This window comes from Muntiacus reevesi, chromosome 6 (genome assembly GCF_963930625.1).
Source record: "Muntiacus reevesi chromosome 6, mMunRee1.1, whole genome shotgun sequence".
NCBI lineage: Eukaryota > Metazoa > Chordata > Mammalia > Artiodactyla > Cervidae > Muntiacus > Muntiacus reevesi.
Window position 1 is genome coordinate 93650176 of NC_089254.1, and position 21213 is coordinate 93671388.

General features: G+C 38.3%; 1 protein-coding gene across 1 annotated transcript in view; it reads left to right on the forward strand.

The window, feature by feature from the left end:
* The first annotated feature begins 1312 nt into the window (after window positions 1–1312).
* AGBL3 (AGBL carboxypeptidase 3) overlaps window positions 1313–21213 on the forward strand; it is a 94441-nt gene continuing 74540 nt past the window's right edge. The window contains exons 1-5 of the mRNA XM_065939018.1: window positions 1313–1504; window positions 1586–1739; window positions 2690–2797; window positions 3652–3712; window positions 16958–17143. Of these exons, the coding sequence (XP_065795090.1) occupies window positions 2735–2797; window positions 3652–3712; window positions 16958–17143 (310 nt within the window). The 5' untranslated portion in view covers window positions 1313–1504; window positions 1586–1739; window positions 2690–2734. The remainder of the gene's footprint in view (window positions 1505–1585; window positions 1740–2689; window positions 2798–3651; window positions 3713–16957; window positions 17144–21213) is intronic.

The following is a 21213-nucleotide window of genomic DNA, read 5'->3' on the forward strand; positions in this document are numbered from 1 at the left end:
ATTATAAAGGATTATTACTTTCAAGAAAGTGTGATCTAATAATGTGCTCATTTCTTTTTCTGGAAGGGCCAATCTTCCAAACCTCCAACCTCAAAAAATTACGTTATTTTTTTTGGAAACTGACAAAATTTAACAAGAGACTATTACTCTATTTCCATGTTTAAGCTATTGTTTTGCTCTTTTATTCTACTGTGAAACTTGCTATGGTCCATCATCTCTATTTCTACAATATTACAAGTCTCTTGACACATAATGCCTCATGCAGGCACCAAACAAAGATTTTTTTTTTTTTTTTTAGCTCTACTTGGAAAACTATTCCATATAAACTATCCAATAAGCTAAAGGCCAGGGGAAAAATCAAGGTTGAATATACAGGAATAATGACTAAGTCTGTTACGTGAAGATCATATTTAATTAGGTGAAACAGTACATGTAATCTGATTTGCATAATATCCTCCGTATGTTGTTGTCGCTGTTTAGTCACACGTCGTGTCTGACCCATTTCCGACCCCTTGGACTGTAGCCCGCCAGACTCCTTTGTCCATGGGGTTATCCAGGCAGGAATACTGGAGTGGGTTGCCATTTCCTTCTCCACGGGATCTTCCAGATCCAGGGACTGAACCTGCGTCTCCTGTATTGGCGGGCGGATTCTTTATCACTGAACCATGATTATTATTCTTAAAGAATCTCTGAGCTGATAAAAATCTCGAGACTTCACCCTGGTATATCTCTGGCTCTTCTATCAAACATTTAAAAAGAAAAGTCTCATTTTCCAAATCCAATAAAGATTATTGGCCACACAACTGTGCAAAACGCAACTCAGTGTGGCTACAAATAAAGTTCAACAAAGCGCAAGTCTTAACCAGTCTGCTCCACTGTCTCCTCGGGTGCAGCACGTGGGAGCAAATACCTGTCCTTCCTCCGCCACCTTCCCGCAGCCAGCGGCACTTTGACACCTGTGCGTCTCTCCCTGGCTCCCGCCATCTTTAGCGCTTTCCCTGTCAGTTCAGTTTAGTCCCTCAGTCATATCCGACTCCCCGCGACCCCATGGACTGCAGCACGGCCAGGCCTCCCTGTCCATCACCAACTCCCGGAGCTTACTCAAACTTAAGTCCATTGAGTCGGTGACGCCATCCAAGAGTACAGCTTTCCCTTTATTTCAGCTGAATTGCAGCCTAGCTAGGTCTGCCCGAGGTCTCGCGAGGGTGACCCCGTTGCCCTGGTAACGAGTGCGGCGCGCGGCGAGGTGAAGGGCGTGGCGGGGGCTGCTCAACTGCAGTAGCGTTTTATCCTCTGTCGGGGCTGTTGGCGCCTGGGGCAGAGCTGCAGCTCCCGGCAACGAAAAGGCGCCTGGCCGGGCCGCGGGACGACTGACCTGGCCGGGAGACTCGGGGCGAGGGGGAGGCGGCCGAGACGGGACAGGGAAGTGCCGAGGGGGACGGTCCCTAAGGGGAAAGAGCGCGCCAGAGAAAATGTGCCCTTCCCGCCACTGCTGGGTCGCGAAGTGAGTGTGGGAGGAACACTTGCCCCTCTCCCCCTTCCCCCCCACCCCGGGAATTGTGGCTTCACTGTCCTTCCCGCCTAGGAAGTTGTTCCTGCCCGCGGACGGCCCCCGCACGACTGGGCGGGGCGGTGCCGGCTGTGTCGCTTCTGAGGTAGAAGACGCGCGCGGAGAGCGCGCCCCTTAGAGCCGCCTGTGTCTGTGACGTCCCTGCCGCTTAGGTTTTACCCCGCAGCAGGTTGGTGCGCCTCATATTTTCACGTAAAAAGACAGAACCAAGGTTTATACCAGTCTGGTTTTCCAAAATTGGAGTTGTGGTCCCCAAACGGAACCTTTAGTTTCTTACCACTGAAGATATCACCCATAAGACAGACTTCTCTGTTGTATTCGTAGTTTTTCGCTATGGAGCTTGGGCTTTATATAGTCCACGCTCTAAAACACTTTGTAGAAAAGAAAGTCTTTATGTAGTCCACGCACTAAAACCCTTTTTGTAGAAAACAGCGTAAATCAGTAGTTTCAAAATTAGTAAATTCCTTTAGTCTCTCAAAAATAGTAGACTCTTGACAAGCGATTTCTATTATTTCATTGTCTTTACCATTTAAGAGGATACTCGCATAGGGAGGATTATGGTCGTTGTCCGCACAGCCTCTGATAACGATTGAAATTCCAGTAAGACTTACGACCGAATATTTAGAACAGACAGTATCTACAGAATATCAATCAAAATACAGAGAATAAAAGCCTAATTTCATTTGAACCGTTGGTCAAATGAAAATTACGCAGAAAAAATATTAACTATATTGTTGAAACTCAATGCCTGAATCAGTAACTGTAAATTTTCTTTGATTCATGATTTTTTTTTAATGCCGCAGGCTCATTCTGAACTTTCTATCGCTGTATGGTATTTAATTGTAGATAGAGGATGTAAATGGTTTGGCTGTGTACCCTGGAAATTCCTTTTTCAATTAAATTATTTACTTGTTTTTTCTTTTGTGATTTTTGTCTCTAATAAAAATAGAAAATGTCTTTAAATCTTTGAAATTAAATGTTTAATTAGCTGTGTCCTAATTTATTTTATAGAGAAACCTTTTGTCACTATTAATTAAATTGAATATATTTGGGGGCAAACATTTGATGTGTGCTTAAAAAGAAAACTACCAAACAAGTTCCTTACAAATTGTTTTACAGCCGACCTACATAATAAAAGAAATTTCGAGCCAAATATTGGAAGAGATGTCAGAAGATTCAGAAAAGGAAGACTATTCAGACAGAACAATCAGTGATGAAGATGAATCAGTATGTTTTTCTCAACTTTATCCTACTTAAAACTTATTATAAAATACAAATTCCCAGTAAAAATGTTATACATTCAATTGACTAACAATCAATTGGATACTTTAATCACTTGTCACTGAAGTTGGGAAATTGATTGAAAGCAAAGCTGTTACTGTGTGCAGTATGCCCTATGTAAAAAGAGAGTCTAATTGGGGTTTTTTTGAGAAAGTATTTTAGATAAAACTTCTCTGAGTTATCTTAATAGTGGGACCTCCTATTTCTAAACCTATTGTGTGTCACCATAATAGATTTCATGTGGCAGTGTTGTAGCAAAAGTACATGGAGGAAGAAATTGGGGAGGGGAGAAACAGTAGTTTCTCTTTCTAAACAAAATAGTTTAGCAGTAGTTAAAATATTCTTCTGGTCCCAGCACATATTTCTAAGAAATTCCCTTCACATTTTAGTAAAGTATAAATTATCTATGCAAGTTAAGGTCCCAAAATAAACTCCCCAAATGAGGTATAACCCATTAAGTTAGCGACTTTCTGGGTTTCTTGTCTTTCTTCCATTTTCCAGTTAATTTTATATTGAATTTAAGTTGTTTTGCCAGGTTTACCAAGAATCTTTAAACTCTTTGTTCTCTACAGTCATTAATATGGCCTTGCCTTGTGGAAGAAGAGAAATAAAAGCTGAAAACTTTGTTTCAGGATATTCAAAGTGTTGGGTGCTTTGAGACCAACAGCTGATAATAATCCTTTAATTTTTTCATTTATTAAAGATTAAAGACACACTCAGTTCTAAGCATTAAGATGTAAAAAATTTCTGGATTGGCAAGCTGTTTTTAAAATAGGAATATTTTAAAATTCTCATTTTAGGATGAGGATACCTTTATGAAGTTTGTAAATGAAGACATCCATCAGTGTGCACTTTTAACAGGTTTGAAATTATTCATATATTCTCCCTCCTCTTTTTGATAAGACCTTAAGTAGATGAAAAATGAGAGAAAGCTACAAAAAAAAGTCAGAGTGAATAACACAGGAATTATTATTCTGTTATTGGTAAGGAGAGATGTATTTTTATGAGTATTTTGGAGTTTGAACATTTTTTTAAATTGCAGTACAGGAGATTTACAATATTCTGTTAGTTTCAGGTACACAGAAAAGTGACTCAGTTATATATATAATATATATAGTTTTTCACATTATTTTCCATTATAGGTTATGAGACGATAATGTAATTGCCTGTGTTATTCAGTAAAGCCTGTTTTTATCTATTTTATGTATAGTACGTTGTTAATCCCATACTCCTAATTTATCCCTCCCCCTTCCTTTCCCCTGTGATAACCATAAATTTGTTTTCTGTGTCTATAAATCTGTTTCTGTTTTGTATATAGATTCATTTGTATTGTTTTTTAGATTCCACATATAAACCATATTGAAGTTTGTCTTCCTCTGTCTAACTTACTTCACAGGTATTTTTTAAAATGACACAAATGAGCTTATTTACAAAACAGAAATAGATTGACAGATTTTTGAAAACAAACATGTTTACCACAGGAGAAATGTTGTGGGAGAAGGATAAATAAGGAACTTGGGCTTACATACATACAGGTATAATGTTCTCAAGGTCCATCCATGTATTTTCAAGGTCCATATTGTTGCAAATGGCCATATCCCATTCATTTTTATGGCTGAGTAATATTTTATTATATATATGTATCTATATACAATACATCTTAAATCAGTCATCTGTTGATGGGGACTTGGGTAGCTTCCAAGTCTAGGCTATTGTAAATAGTGCTGCTATGAACACTGGGATGCATGTCTCTTTTTGAATTAGAGTTTTAGTTATTTCTGGATATAAATCCCAGGAATGGGATTGCTGGATCATATGGTAGTTCTATTTTTAGCTTTTTAAGAAACTTCCATACTGTTTTCCATAGTGGCTGTACCAATTTACATCCCTACCAACAGTGTATAAGTGTTCCCTTTTCTCCACACACTCTCCAGCTTTATTCTTTGCAGATTTTTTGATAGTTATTCTGACCTGTGTTAGGTGATAACCTCATTGTGCTTTTGATTTACATTTCTCTAACATTACCAGTGGTGACCATCTTTTCCTGTGCCTGTTGGTCATCTCTGTGTCTTCTTTGGAAAAATATCTATTTAAGTCTTCTGTTCATTTTTTGCCTGGATTGTTTGGGGTTCTTTTTGTTTGTTTTTAAGTTTTATTGGAATATAGTTGATTTACAGTGTTGTGTTAGTATCAGGTGTGCAACAAAGTGATTCAGTAATACATATACATATATTCATTTCTTTTTCAGATCCTTTTCTCATAAAGTTTATTACAGAATACTGAGTAGAATTCCTTGTGTTGTACAGTAGGTCCTTGCTGGTTACCTATCTTTTTTTTGTGTGTGTGTGCAATAAAGTTTTATTAAAGTATAAAGGAGATAGAGAAAGCTTCTGACATAGACATCAGAAGGGGATAGAAAGAGTACCCCTTGGTTACCTATCTTATATATGGTGCTGTCTGTATGTAACCGCAAGTTTCTTATTTATCCCTCCCCCAGAACATTTCCCCTATGATTACCATGTTTGTTTTCAAAGTCTATCAGTCTATTTCTGTTTCATAAATACATTTGTATCATTTTTTTAAATTAAATTCCACATATTGGTGATACATATGATATTTGTCTGTCTGACTTACTTCACTTAGTATAATAATATCTAGGCCCATCCATGTTGCTACAAATTACATTATTTTGTTCTTTTTTATTGCTGACTGATACTCCATTGTATGTATGTACGACATCTTATCCATTCCTCTGTCTATGGACGTTTAGGTTGCTTCCATGTCTTGGCTATTGTAAATAGTACTGAAATGAACATTGAGGTGCATTATCTTTTCAAATTATGGTCTTCTCTGCATATATGCCCAGGAGTGAGATTGCCAGATCATGATGTTGTTGTTGTTCAGTTACTAAGTCCAACTATTTGTGACCCCATCAACTAAAGCCCACCAGGCTTCCTTGTCCTTCACTACCTCCCAGAGTTTGCTCAAATTCATGTCCATTGAGTTGATGATGCTATCTAACCATGTCATCCTCTGCCACCCACTTCTTTTGCATTCAGTCTTTCCCAGCATCAAAGTCTTTTCCAGTGGGTTGACTCTGCATCAGGTAGCCAAAGTATTGGCACTTCAGCTTCAGCTTCAGTCCTTCCAATGAATATGCAGGGTTGATTTCCTTTAGGATTGACTGGCTTGATCTCCTTGCAGTTGAATGGATTCTCAAAACTCTTCTCTAATACAGTTTAAAAGCATCAGTTCTTTGACGCTCAGCTTTGTTTATGGTCCAACTCTCACATCCATATTGACTACTGCAAAAACCATAGCTTTGACTAGATGGACCTTTGACGGCAAAGTAATGTCTTTGCTTTTTAATATGCTGTCTAGTTTTGTCATAGCTTTCCTTCCAAGGAGCAAGTCTTAATTTCATGGCTATAGTCACTATCTGCAGTGACCTTGGAGCCCAAGAAAATAAAATCTGTCACTGTTTCCATTTTTCCCCTTCAATTTGCCATGAAGTGATAAGACTGGATGCCATGATCTTAGTTTTCTGAATGTTGAGTTTTAAGCCAGCTTTTTCACTCTCTCTTTCACCCTTATCAAGAGGCTCTTTAGTTCCTCTGCCCTTTCTGCTATTAAAGTATCATCTGCATATCTGAGGTTGTTAATATTTCTTCTGTCATTCTTGATTCCAGCTTGTGATTCATCCAGCCTGGCATTTTGCATGATGTACTCTGCATGTGTGCATGCTAAATCATGTGTGCTAAGTCACTTCAGTCATGTCTAACTCTTTGCAACCTTGTGGACTGTAGCCCACCAGGTTCTTCTGTCCATGGGATCCTCCGTGAAAGAATGCTGGAATGGGTTGCCATGCTCTTCTCCAGAATATCTTCTTGACCCAGGGATGAAAGTCACATCTCTTACAGTCTTCTGCATTGGCAGGCAGGTTCTGTACCACTGGCACATATAAGTCAAATAAACAGGGTGATAATATACAGCCTTATCATACTCCTTTCCCAATTTTGAACCAATCAGTCATTCTTTGTAAGGTTCTAGCTGTTGCTTCTTGACCCTCATACAGATTTCTCAGGAGACAGGTAAGGTGATCTGGTATTCCCATCTCTTTAAGAGTTTTCCAGTTTGTTGTTATCTACACAGTCAATGGCTTTAGTGTAGTCAATGAAGTGGAAGTAGATGTTTTTATGGAATTCCCTTGCTTTCTTTATGATCCAGTGAATGTTGGCAGTTTGATCTCTGGTTCCTCTGCCTCTTCGAAACCCAACTTATACATCTGGAAGTTCTCAGTTCGTGTACTGCTGAAGCCTTGAGCATGTGAAATGAGCACTATTGTGCGGTAGTTTGAACATTCTTTGAAACTGCCCTTCTTTGGAATTGGAATGAAAACTGACCCTTTCCAGCCCTTTGGCCACTGGTAAGTTTTCTAAAAATGCTGACACATTGAATGCAGCTCTTTAACAGCATCATCTTTTAGGATTTTAAATAGCTTACCTGGAATTCCATCACCTCCACTAGCTTTGTTCATGGTAATGCTTCCTAAGGCCCACTAGACTTCACATTCCAGGATGTCTGGCTCTAGGTGAGTGAGTGACCACACCATCATGGTTATCTGTGTATTCTTGCCACCTCTTCTTAATACCCTCTGCTTCTGTTAGGTGCTTGCCATTTCTGTCATTTATTGTGCTGTCCTTGCATGAAATGTTCCCTTGATATCTCGTTTTGAAGAGCTCTCTAAGTCTTTCCCATTCTATTGTTTTCCTTTACTTTCTTGCAGTGTTTATTTAAGGCTGCCTTATCTCTCCTTACTATTCTCCATTTCTTCTAAGGGATTCTTGCCCACAGTAGTAGACATAATGGTCACCTGAATTAAGTTCGCTCATTCCCATCCATTTTAGTTTACTGATTCCTAAGATGTTGATGTTCACTCTTGCCATCTCCTTCACCATGTTCAATTTACCTTGATTTGTGGACCTAATATTCCAGATTCCCATGCAATATTGTTCTTTACAGCATAGGACTTTACTTTCACCATCAGACACATCCACAGCTGAGTGTTGTTTCTGCTTTGGCCTGCTGCTTCATTCTTTCTGGAGCTATTAGTAATTGCCCTCTGCTCTTCCCCAGTAGTATATTGGACACCTCTCAACCTGACAGGCTCACCTTCCAGGGCTGTATCTTTTTGCCTTTTCATATTGTCTGTGGGTTTCTCCAGGCAAGAATAGTGGATGGAATGGTTTGTCATTCTGTCCTCTAGTGGACCACATTTTTGTCAGAACTCTCCACTATGACGCATCTGTATTGGGTGACCCTGCACGGCATGGCTTATAGCTTCTTTGAGTTATTCAAGCTCCTCGTCAGGACAAGGCTGTGATCCGTGAAGGGATACTTGATCATATGGTAGTTCTATTTTTAGTTTTTTATCTCGTCAAGAAAATTAGTGATACCAAGCGAACATTTCATGCAAAGATGGTCACAGTAAAGGACAGAAATGGTATGGACCTAACAGAAGCAGAAGATATTAAGAACAGCTGGCAAAAATACACAGAAGAAATATACAAAAAAGATCTTCATGACCCAGATAACCATGATGGTGTGATCACTCACCTAGAGCCAGACATCCTGGAATGTGAAGTCAAGTGGGCCTTAGGAAGCATCACCACAAACAAAGCTAGTGGAGGTGAGGGAATTCCAGTTGAGCTAATTCAAATGCTAAAAGATGATGCTGTAAAAGTGCTCCACTCAATATGCCAGCAAATTTGGAAAACTCAACAGTGGCCAAAGGGCTGGAAAAGGTCAGTTTTCATTCCAATCCCAAAGAATGTTCAAACTACCGCACAATTGCACTCATCTCACACGCTAGCAAAGTAATGCTTAAAATTCTCCAAGTGAGGCTCCAACAGTATGTGAACCATGAACTTCCAGATAGTCAAGCTGGATTTAGAAAAAGCAGAGGAACCAGAGATCAAATTTCCAACATCCACTGGATCATAGAAAAAGCAAGAGAGTTCCAGAAAAACATCTACTTCTGCTTTATTGACTACACCAAAGCCTTTGACTGTGTGGATAACAACAAACTATGGAAAGATTCTTAAAGAGATGGAAATACCAGACCACCTGACCTGCCTCCTGAGGAGCCTGTATGCAGGTCAAGAAGCAACAGTTAGAACTGGACATGGAACAACAGACTGGTTCCCAATTGGGAAAGGAGTACTTCAAGGCTATATATTGTCACCTTGTTTATTTAACTTATATGCAGAGTACATCATGCGAAATGCTGGGCTGGATAAAGCACAAGATGGAGTCAAGATTGCTGGGAGAAATATCAATAACCTCAGATATGCAGATGGCACCACACTTATGGCAGAAAGTGAAGAAGAACTAAAGAGCCTCTTGATGAAAGTGAAAGACGAGAGTGACAAAGTTGGCTTAAAACTCAACATTCAGAAAACTAAGATCATGGCATCTGGTCCCATCACTTCATGGCAAATAGATGGAAACAGTGGCTGACTTTATTTTTTTGGGCTCCAAAATCACTGCAGATAGTAACTGTAGCCATGAAATTAAAAGACGCTTGCTCCTTGGAAGGAAAGTTATGATCAATCTAGACAGCATATTAAAAAGCAGAGATATTACTTTGCCAACAAAGGTCCATCTAGTCAAAGCTATGGTTTTTCCAGTAGTCATGTATGGATGTGAGTGTTGGACTGTAAAGAAAGCTGAGTGCCGAAGAATTGATGCTGTTGAACTGTGGTGTTGGAGAAGACTCTTGAGTCTGTTGGCCTGCAAGGAGATCCAACCAGTCAATCCTAAAGGAAATCGGTCCTGAATATTCATTGGAAGGACTGATGCTGAAGCTGAAACTCCAATACTTTGGCCACCTGATGCAAAGAGCTGACTCACTGGAAAAAGACTGATGCTGGGAAAGATTGAAGGCAGGAGGAGAAGGGGATGACAGAGGATGAGGTGGTTGGATGGCATCACCGACTCAATGGACATGAGTTTGAGCAAGCTCTTTGAGTTGGTAAAGGACAGGGAAACCTGGTGTGCTGTAGTCCATGGGGTCACAAAGAGTCGGACACAACTGATCAGCTGAACTGAGGCTGGAGGCTGAAGCTCTCCATTACCAGAATGCAAGATGCTGAGCAGGCCTTTCTGATAGAAACCTCAGGATACCCCTAGAAATATGGGTATCCCTCCACCTCCTGGGGAAGACTGGCCCAGACTCAAGAGACACTGTCCGCAAAGAGATTGATGTGTTTTAATTTATGGGGACTTGTTTGTGATGTAGAATAAAGGCTCGAAGCTTAAGCCGAAGCCATGTCTGAGTGATTAGGGCACAGGAAAGAGGAAGTAAATGCCTCCATCATGCCCTCTGCAGCCCACCAACCCTGCTCCTTGGATCAGGGTAGGCCCAGTCTCAGAGGCCTGAACATAGTTTCCTATGATCCAAAAACTGACAGAGATTAACAGAAAAGAGACAAGAAATGAAAACAGTCTCATGTTTACTACAGAATAAAGAAGCACCTCATCCCTGCTGTCTTAGACGAGTAAGCAAATAATCAATGAAGGGAGTTTCTGTAATTCTGATACCTCTCTTTAGCATATAATCACATAAATTATGGGCTTCCTTGGTAGCCCAGACCATAAAGAATCTGACTGCATTGCAGGAGACCCAGGTTCAATCCCTGGGTCAGGAAGATCCATTTTGAATTTATTTTTGTGTATGGTGTTAGAGAACTTTCTAATTTCATTCTTTTACATGTAACTGTCTGGTTTTCCCAGCACCATTTATTGAAGAGATTGTCTTTTCTCTATTGTATATTCTTGCCTCCTTTGTCATAGATTAATTGACCATAAGGGTAGGGGCTTATTTCTGGGTTTTCTGTCTTTTTCCATTGATGTACATGTTTACTTTTGTGCCAGTTGTTGTTCAGTCGCTAAGTCATGTCTGAAGCTTTGTGACCTCATAGACTGTAGCATGCCAGGCTCCTCTGTCCTCCACTATCTCCCCAAGTTTGCTCAAATTTCATGTCCATTGAGTCAGTGATGCTATCTAACCATCTCATCCTCTGTTGTCCCCTTCTCGTATTGCCTTCAGTCTTTCCCAGCATCAGCGTTTTGTGCCAGTACCATACTGATTTGTAGTATAGTCTGAAGTCAGGGAGCCTGATTCCTCTACTTCCATTTTTCTTTCTCAGGATTGCTGTGGCTATTTGGGGTTTTTTGCGTTTTCATACAAACTGAAAAAAGTTTTTTTCTAGTTCTGTGAAAAACTCCATTGGTAATTTGATAGGGATTGCACTGAATCTGTAGATTGCCTTGGGCAGTATAGTCATTTTGACAATATTGATCCTTCTGATCCAAAAACATCACATATCTTTCCATCTGCTTGTGTCATCTTCTATTTCTTTCATAAGTGTCTTATATTAATAATTTCAGAGTACAGGTCTTTTGTCTCCTTTGGTAGGTTATTATTTTTGATGTGATGGTAAATGGGATTGTTTTGTTAATTTTTCTTTCTGATCTCTCATTATATAGGAATTTCCACAAGATATTTCTGTGTGTTGATTTTGTATACTGAAACTTTACCAAATTCATTGAGTTCTAGTACTTTTCTGGTAGCATCTTTAGGATTTCCTATGTATAGCATCATGTTATCTGCAAACAGTGATGGTCTTACTACTTCTTTCCCAATTTGGACTCCTTTTTATTTATTTATTTATTTTCTTCTTAGATTGCCATGACTAGGACTCCCAAAACTATGTTGAATAAAAGTGGCAGCACTGAACATCCTTGCCTTGTGCCTAATCTTAGAGGGGATGCCTTTAGCTTTTCACCCTTGAGAATGATATTAGCTGTGGGTTTGTTACAGAGGCCTTTATTATGTTGAGATAAATTCAGTCTATGCCCACTTTCTAGAGAGTTTTTTTTTAATCATAAATGGCTGTTAAATTTTGTCATACACTTTTTCTGCTTCTATTGAGATATGATAATCTTTATTGTTCAATTTGTTGAATAATGTGTGATGTATCACACATTGATGTATCACACACAGTGTGATGTATCACACTGTATTATTGCAGTGTGAAGAATTGCAGATATTGAAGAATTTTTGCATCCCTGGCATAAATCATGGTGTATGATCCTTTTACTATATTGTTGGATTTGGATTGCTAGTATTTTGTTGAAGATTTTTGCACCTGTGTTCATCACTAATATTGGCCTGTAATTTTGTGTGTGAGGGGTGTGTGTGGGTGTGTGTGTGTGTGGTATCTATGTCTGGTCTTGGTATCAGAGTGATGGTGGCCTCATTGGATGAGCTTGGGAGTGTTCCTTCCTCTGGAATTTTTTGGAAGAGTTTCAGAAGGATAGGTGTTAACTTTTCTAAATGTTTGATAGAATTTGCCTAAAGATAATGGAAGTCATCTGCTCCTGGACTTTTGTTTATTGGAAGTTTTTTAATCACTATTTCAATTTCAGTACTTGCTATTGGTCTATTTATATTTTCTGTTTCTTCCCAGTTCAGTCTTGGAAGATTATACCTTTCTAAGAATTTTGTCCCTTTCTTCTAGGTTGTCTGTTGTATTGGCATATAGTTGTTTGTGGTAGTCTCTTATGTACCTTTGTATTTCTGTAGTGTCTGTTGTAACATCTCCTTTTTCATTTCTAATTTTATTGATCTGAACCCTCCTTTTTTTATTGATTAGTCTGGCTAAAGATTTATCAATTTTGTTTATCTTTTCAAAGATCTAGCTTTTAGTTTCATTGACCTTTTCTGTTGTTTTCTGTGTCTCTGATCCATTTATTTCTGCCCTGATCTTTATGATTTCTTCTACTGACATCGGGTTTTGTTTGTTCTTGTTTCTCTAGTTGCTTTAGGTGTGAGGTTAGGTTCTTTGAGATTTTTATTATTTTCTGAAGTAAGACTGTATTGCTGTAAACTTCCCTCTTAGAACAGCTTTTGCTGCACCCCATAGGTTTTAGAATGTCATGTTAAGCTGATAGTCATCCAAGTTTAAAGAAAGAAAGAAGAAAGCAAGTTGCTTCAGTCATGTCCGACTCTGCAATCCTATGGACTATAGCCCGCCAGGCTCCTCTGTTCATGGGATTTTCCAGGCAGGTTGCCATTTACTTCTCCAGGGGATCTTCCTGACCCAGGGATGGAACTTGAGTCTCCCACATTGTAGGCAGACTCTACCATCTGAGCCACCAGGGAATCCCCATACAAGTTTAAACACAGTCTAAAGGAGCTAAATTTTTATACTCTCCTGCCAGCATTTTATGATTTTGATGTTATATTTTATATCCTCATGCTTATCCTTTTAGCATTAATTATAGTTATAATAGATTTTACAGGATTTTTTGGATTGTTTTTAGTTTAGGTACTGGCTTATTTTAGTAATCTTCAGTCCTTTTGTATATTTGCCTTTCCTGTTGTGATTTTCCCTGTCCTATAGATAATTGCTTTTTTCTATCAGAGAAGGCCTTTCAGTATTCCTTTTAGTTTAGACTTAGTGTTGCTGTACTCTTAGTTTTTGCTTGTCTGAGAAATTCTCTCCCTCTCCATCTATTCTAAATGATAATCTTTCGGGGTGGAGTATCCCAGGTTACGGGATTTTCTCTTTCAGGACTTTGGCTGTATCATGCCACTCCCTTCTGACCTGCACAGTTTCTGCAGAGAAATTAAGCTTATGGGGGTTCCCTTGTAACTGACTGTTTTTCCCTTCCCGCCTGTAGAACCTTCTCTTTGTCTTTAACTTTTGCTGCTTTAATGATAATATGTCTTGATATGGATCTGTTTGTGTTCATCTTGTTTGGGACCCTTGGTGCTTCCTGTACTTGAATATCTGTTTCCTCCTTTAGATTTCAGGAAGTCTCAGCCATAATTTCTTCAAATACATTTCTGATCCCCTTTCTTCTCTCTCCTCTTTCTGGAGCCCCTTTTATGCATAAACAGGTTGGCACTGTTTATATTATCCCATTAAGTCTCATATATTGCTTTTTTTTTTTTTTTGTCTTTCTCTCTGCCATTCTAGCCCAGATGGTAAAGAATCTGCCTGCAATGCAGGAGAGCTGCAGTGTGGGGTGGACGGAGCCTGAGCGCAGTCATTGGGAAACAGATTGTGGCATATTCTTGACCATGGCCTGTGTACCCAAGGTTTAGAACTTAGCTGCTTCACACATTGTAGTGGCACTGCCTGGTGTGAACACTAACAGTGGTCTTCACAGCTCTGCCTGCATCACACCCAGGTACCCTGGTCTGATTCTGTGTAGTTAGACGAAATCTTTGCCCTTATCTGATGCCAGGATGTAGTATGGAGTGAGTGGGGACAGGGTGCTCACCCCTTTGGTCTGGAAAGTGCAGCAAGGCAGCTGCTGTCAGTGCAAGGCTCTCTCCACCCTGTCAACCAACTCATGTGCACCCCTCACAGGTAGAGTCTAGGTTCATCCAGCCCTTTTCTCTGTCTCAGTGGATTTCCCAGCAGGCAAGGGGGTTTGTCTCCTTGTGCAGGACCCAGGACTGGGATGCCCTGATTGTGAGTCTGTCTGCTCCCTCCCCAGGGTAAGGTTCTGCCCATGCAACCTTCTCTTCCTTACAGATCACTCTCAGAGGCACAAGTCCTACCTGACTTGGTACCCTTTTTATCTGTCTTACCAGGTTACATGAAGGTCTTTCTTGCTGCTTTAGTTGTATAGGAGACCTTCTGCCAGTTTGCAGTTAGTTTTCTCTGAGAATTGTGCCACGTGGAGGTTTTTTTAAGTGTATTTGTTGGGAGGGGTGAGTACCTCATGGTCCTACTTTGTCATCTTGATCTTCCCCTGAAGTTCAAACTTTTAAGGTTTGTTTGATTTTTATATAAATTAAATGAAAGTGGTCATTATAGAGGACGTTACTTAACATAAGAATTTACCTTGACATTGCTTTTTTTTTTGGCCATGCTTTGTGGTAGCATGCAGGATCTTAGTTCCCTGACCAGGGATCCAAACCATGCCCCCTGCATTAGGAGCATAGTCTTAACCACTGGAATGCCAGGAAAGTCCACCTTGACATTTCTTTAAATAATCAGTTCTTTAAATGCAACTACAGTATGATTCAAATTTTAATTTTCCTAAACATTATGTTTTGGAAATACATCCTTTTGTAAAATGAAATATCCCTGTGTGAAGAGTTTCTATAATAAAGTCATTCATTTGCAAATGTACATGTATATGACTATCTTGATATATACTTGATTTTTAAAATTTTTATACTGTTTTAGAGTACTTTCAAATATACATTAAAATATTTCTTCTAAATATTCACATATCAGAGATATTCTGAAATTGAAGATAAGGTTTTTATCTCTCTTTTTTTTTTTTTATCATTTTCACCACCATCCTAAAACAGATCTTCCTTTTTGAGATAACCATTGTTCTCAGTTTGGTATGTACCCTTCTAGACCTTTTTCTTTTCATTTGTATACATACCTATACCCATACTCATAGAAAGTTTATAGTACTATTTTGCAGACTTCTTCCCCCACATTTTCCTCTTTAAAATTTTGCCTGACTGTTGGAAGAAAGATGGTAACTCACTATTTTAGCTAAGATTTTCTTGATTGCTACAGAAATTGAGAATTGTTTCCTATGCTTGACTATTTATATTCTACCTTATTATGAATTGCCCATTCATAATGATGCTTTGTTAACTTTGTTTATGTTGTTTCTGTAACTTAGAATTATTATGATGTTAAGTTTATTGTTACTTATTTATGGCTCTTTACTTTTATATCTGTTTAAGCTACAAAGACCTTCTCTATCTCTACACCAAGATCATGAATATAATCTAAATTTCCTCTAAGTCCTTTTACCTACTTGTTTGGATTTTTGTATTTAACTTCTATATGAATTTACAAAATAGTAAGAGGTACAAATCTAATTTTATTTTCTAACTCATAAATAGCTACCTTGTCATTTTTGAGTCATACTATAAATTAGACAAAATGTTGTCTATTCACACAATGGAATGCTAGATGATTAATAGCTGTTGGATAAATGGATCCAAGTAAAAGTCCTGAGACGTAGCAAGGGAAGGTAATATTATCCCTTATTTGCATATAGTAAGATTTATGTTCAAAGAGGCTGCATTGACCAACCAAAATCATATAAAAACAGAGTGGTAGAATAGAACTCAGTTTGTGTGACTCCTAGTCCAATTGTTAAATCTGTTGCTGCTGCTGCTAAGTCGCTTCAGTTGTGTCTGACTCTGTGCAACCCCATAGATGGCAGCCCACCAGGCTCCTCTGTCCCTGGGATTCTCCAGGCAAGAATACTGGAGTGGGTTGCCATTGGTATATCTGCTATCGTACAAAAAATAGCCAAGAATTAAATCTAAAAACCCACATTTCAGAGGTGAAAGAGCAAAGGAGTCAGTGAGATAAAATGGAGAACCAAGTATGTGGAAAATAGAAAGAAAACTAGGAAGTATAGCATCATAAAAAAAAAAACAAACAAGGGAACAGAGCTTAAAGAGGGATGGCTATCAACATCAAATTGATGGTCCATAATTATCCCATAAAAAGATGGCCACTGCATTACCTACTTGGAACAACAAAATTGTACTTTATGCAAATATGTTCCTGGGGTTATATCACATAGTGACCCTGGAATGAGAATTGAGAAGTTGTATCTCAGAGTTCACTAGCAAGCTCTGAGAATATAGTTCCAGTAGGTGGTCAGGAATTAAGGTCAGTGTGTGTCTTCTAATGCATTAGACAAATGTTGCAGCCTCAGTTTGATTAAGTTTAAGAAGGCTTAGCCATAGACAGTTTGCTAAAAAAATCATAAGAAACAAGTATCTTTGGAGTAGCAGTGAGAATTTAGCATAAATTAATAGTATATAAGGTCAACAGCTATTTTCTAGCTATTCTGAAAATTATTTTAAAATTTCATTAATCTTTATTTTTTAAATGCCATGAAATACAACATTTTATAACAATATCCACAAGTATTCTTAAATTAATGTTATTAGAAAAAAATAGACTATGTAAAATAATCATAGGAATTGGGGTTTTCCTTCTTATCACTTATAATTGTGTTTGAATCCTTTTTCAGCTGACTCTATTAGTGACCCATTTTTCCCCGGAACTACACAGATACTATTGGAATATCAGCTAGGGAGATGGGTGCCACGTCTTCGTGAACCACGAGATTTATATGGTGTCTCTTCTTCTGGTCCGCTGAGCCCAACACGGTGGCCATACCACTGTGAGGTCATTGATGAAAAAATCGAACATATTGGTATGTTCTTAGCAAGTTTTGGGGATTCAAACATTGGCAGACTTGCTGTGCCAAACTTGACTTCAGTAAAAACACTCTTGGTATTAAATAGAATGTTCCAGCAGAAATATAACACAAACCATGTATATAATTTTTAATTTTTCAATAGTTACATTTAAAAAGATAAAGTGAAATCGACTTCAAAATATATTTTATTTATTCCAAATATATTTAAAATATTTTACATTTTTTGATGTGAAGTCTTTGAAATCTAGTCTATATTTATACTTACTTTTCAATTCAATTCCATTTTTTCTACATCCTTGTCAACACTATCTTTTGGTTTTTGAATAATAGCCATTGTCAACTTAAAAAAGTAGTCACAACCTAGAAGGTGAGAGTTATGTTTTATTTGGTGGGAATTTTTTAGAACTTCAAGCTCGGGAGACAGCATCTCTAGTAACCTTGAGACAGCTGTTCCAAGGAGGCAGAGGGAGGAGTCTAGTTATATAGAAGTTTGCAGCAAGGGGCAGGTAGTCTGAATGTCAAAAGATTATTGTTAATTAAGGAAAACTAGATTATCTCAAGAAATTTAGCACTTTTCTATGTATGGGCTTAATGAAATTATTTTTTTATTGAAATCATTTTCTAACTCTGGGCTTATTGAAATCATTCCTTTCATATGCATCTCAGCTCTCTAGGGCCAGCATCCTGCAATTTGATTACTCACATCCTTAGTTCCTCGCTGTGACATCCTTGTGTATTGATATGTCAGAAAATACTTCATTTCTCCATACATGTATAAGATGATGTCTCACTGTGGCTTTGATTTACAATTCTCTAAAGATTTTTGATGTTGACAATGCAATCTTTATCAAAAATTTTACAATGGTATTTTTTTAATAGAAATAATAAACAACTCTAAATTCAGATGGAACCACAAAAGGCCACAAATAGTCATATCAGTATTGAGGAAGAAGAACAAAGCTGGAGACATCACACATTCTGATTTCAAAATATATTACCAAAAAACTACAGTAACCAAAACAGTATTCACTGGCATAAGGACACAAACATAGGCCTATGGAACAGAATTGTTGTTTAGTCACTAGGTCATGTCCAACTCTTTGTGACCCCATGGACTGTAGCCTGTCAGGCTCATCTGTCCATTGGATTTCCCAGGCAAGATTACTGGAGTGGGTTGCCATTTCCTTCCTCCAGGGGATCTTCCCCACCTAGGGATCAAACTCGCGTCTCCTGCATTGGCAGGCGGATTCAGACTCCAGAAATAAATCCATGCATATGTGCCAACTGATATTTGACAAGAGTGCCAAGAATCCACAATGGGGGAGAGATAGTCTGTTTAAAAATGTTGAGAAAATTGGATGTCAACATGCAAAGGAATGAAATTGGGACTTTATCTTATAAAAAAAATCAACTTAAAGCAGACTAAAGACAAACTTAAGGTCTGAAACTGTATAACTGCTAGAAAAAAACAAGGGGGAAGCTTCATGACATTGTTCCTGGCAGTGATATCATGGGTATGACAGGAAAAACACAGGCAACAAAAGTGAAAAAAGACAAATGGAAATATACTTCAAACTGAAAAGGTTATGCACACAAAGGAAATAATCAAAATAGTGAAAAGGCAGCTTGTGGAATGAAGAAAAGCATTTGCAAAACATATTTGATAAGGGTTAATCCCTTGTGGCTCAACTGGTAAAGAATCTGCCTGCAATGCAGGAGACCTGGGTTCGATCCCTGGGTTGGGAAGGAGGCTACCCACTCCAATATTCTGGCCTGGAGAATTCCATGCAAAGATTCGGACACAACTGAGTGACTTTCACGTCACAAAATCTCTAAAATATAAAAGAATTTCTGTAGCCCAATAAGAAAAAAACTAATAACCAGAATAAAGGATGGGCTAAAAATTTAAATAGACAAACAAATGAACAATAAGTATATTTACTGACTTTTTATGTGAACTGTTTGATAAAAATACTTTGCCCATTTTGTTATTGGTTGTACTTTTCCTTTTCTTCTTGGTCTGTAAATGTTGCTTACATATTCAGGAGGTTGGCTTGCTCCTGCTTATGTTAAGTCACTTCAGTCATGTCCGACCGACTCTGGGCGACCCCATAGAGGGCAGCCCGCCAGGCTCCTACGTCCAGGCAAGAATACTGGAGTGGGTTGGCTTACTATGTCATAGACCTGACATTCTTTTCTTCTTAGTTTGTCACTTTATCATTCAGAAATTTTTAATTTTTATATAATCAGTATGTCTACTGTTTTTCTATGACTTCTGGGTTTTGAAATTCTCGTGTTTCTCTTAACACTTTTTTTGGTTGTTTTTTCACAGAGTGCCAGGCTAGGCTCACTGTGTTATACTGCAACTTCTTACCAACTATCTGGGAAAGATTGAAGGCAGGAGAAGGGGATGACAGAGGATGAGATGGTTGGATGGCATCACTGACTCAATGCACATGAGTTTGAATAAGGTCCAGGAGTTGGTGATGGACAGGGGAGCCTGGCTTGCTGCGATCCATGGGGTCACAAAGAGTCAGACACAACTGAGCAACTGAACTGAACTGAACTGAATGGCTAATATATTTCAAAAGCAATTCAGATTAATAGTCCATAGGATCTGGTTGTTGTGGTTCCTGAGGTAATGGGTTTAAGATGATGATAATGTGATGGGATTTATTAGTACAGGAAGGGTATAAACCAGCATTTTAGGGGTGGGCCTAATGGCTCATTTAGCTGACTTTCCTATAGAATATGGTATTATATGGTAGCAGAAAGAATTTTGAATTCTTAAGGGTAGGTTCAATTCCTATGATTCTAAAGGTAAGAGAATTTAAACCTCTGTTTACTCTATCAAAATGACTTTTATTGGACATATTTCTTATGTTTATGGAGGGATGCTTGGTACTGTAGAAGCCTGATATTATAATGGGTAATGAGACATGTCATATGCTTTGGACTAGCGTTAGATGGCATCACGAACTCAGTGGACATGAATTAAGAGCAAATTCTGGGAGATATTAAAGGACAAGGAAGCCTGTTGTGCTGCAGTTCACGGGTTTGCAAAGAATTGGACACGACTTAGCAACTGAACAACAACAGCAAGCGTTAGTAGTATGAATTTTTTCTTCCAAATTCATAGGAAAAGATTGTTAGTGATAGTGTTTTGATAATGAAGTTGGTTGTGTATAGATCTGGTATATAGGGCTATGGAGTGCTCCTAGCAACAGGATTATTGTGAAAATGTTTATTCTGATAGTGTCTGCTTAAGAAAAATACAACAAATGGACCTGCTGCATATTCTACGTTGAAACCTGATACAAGTTCAGAGTTTTCTGTTAAGTCAAAAAAGGCTAAGTTAGTTTCTGCTAGAGTGGAAATAAATCATATAGCTAGGGTTCATGATGGGAAGATTATTTGTAAATGTTCTTGTGATGAGGGTTTTAAGGATGAAAGATCTATTTATTAAGAGAACCTATAAAAGAATAATTACTAGTGTTACTTCATATGAAATTGTGCTGCTGCTCATCAGGCTCCAATTAGTAAGTATTTTGAGTTGGAATCCCATCCAGCTCATAAGGTGGAATTTACAGCTCAGCTTGATATATAACTATAAATAATACTCCTAGACGTATATTAATGAGTGGGTAGGGTATAGCTAGGGGGATTCACATGATTAGGGTTAGAGTTAGGGCTAGGATTGGTATAGATGATGAATATGGAAATGGAGGGTGCAGCTGGTCATAGTGGTTCCTTAATGAATAAAATGACTATTCAGCAGTGGGTTGTAATAGACCATATGGTCCTGTGATATTTGACCCTTTTCAGTTGCACATAACCTAAAATTTTTCATTCAATTAATGTTAGGAATGCTATGACTGAAAGAAGAGGATAATAACAAGTGTTAAGATATTAATTATAAACATTTTGTTAGGGAGAAGATTTGAATCTCTCTCTATAAAGTTTTAAGTTTTATGCGATTTCTGGGTTTTGCCACCTTAACAAACCCTGGTCTTGGGTAGATGTTTTGTATCTGTTAAGTTGAGACTGTATCATTAACCAGTTTT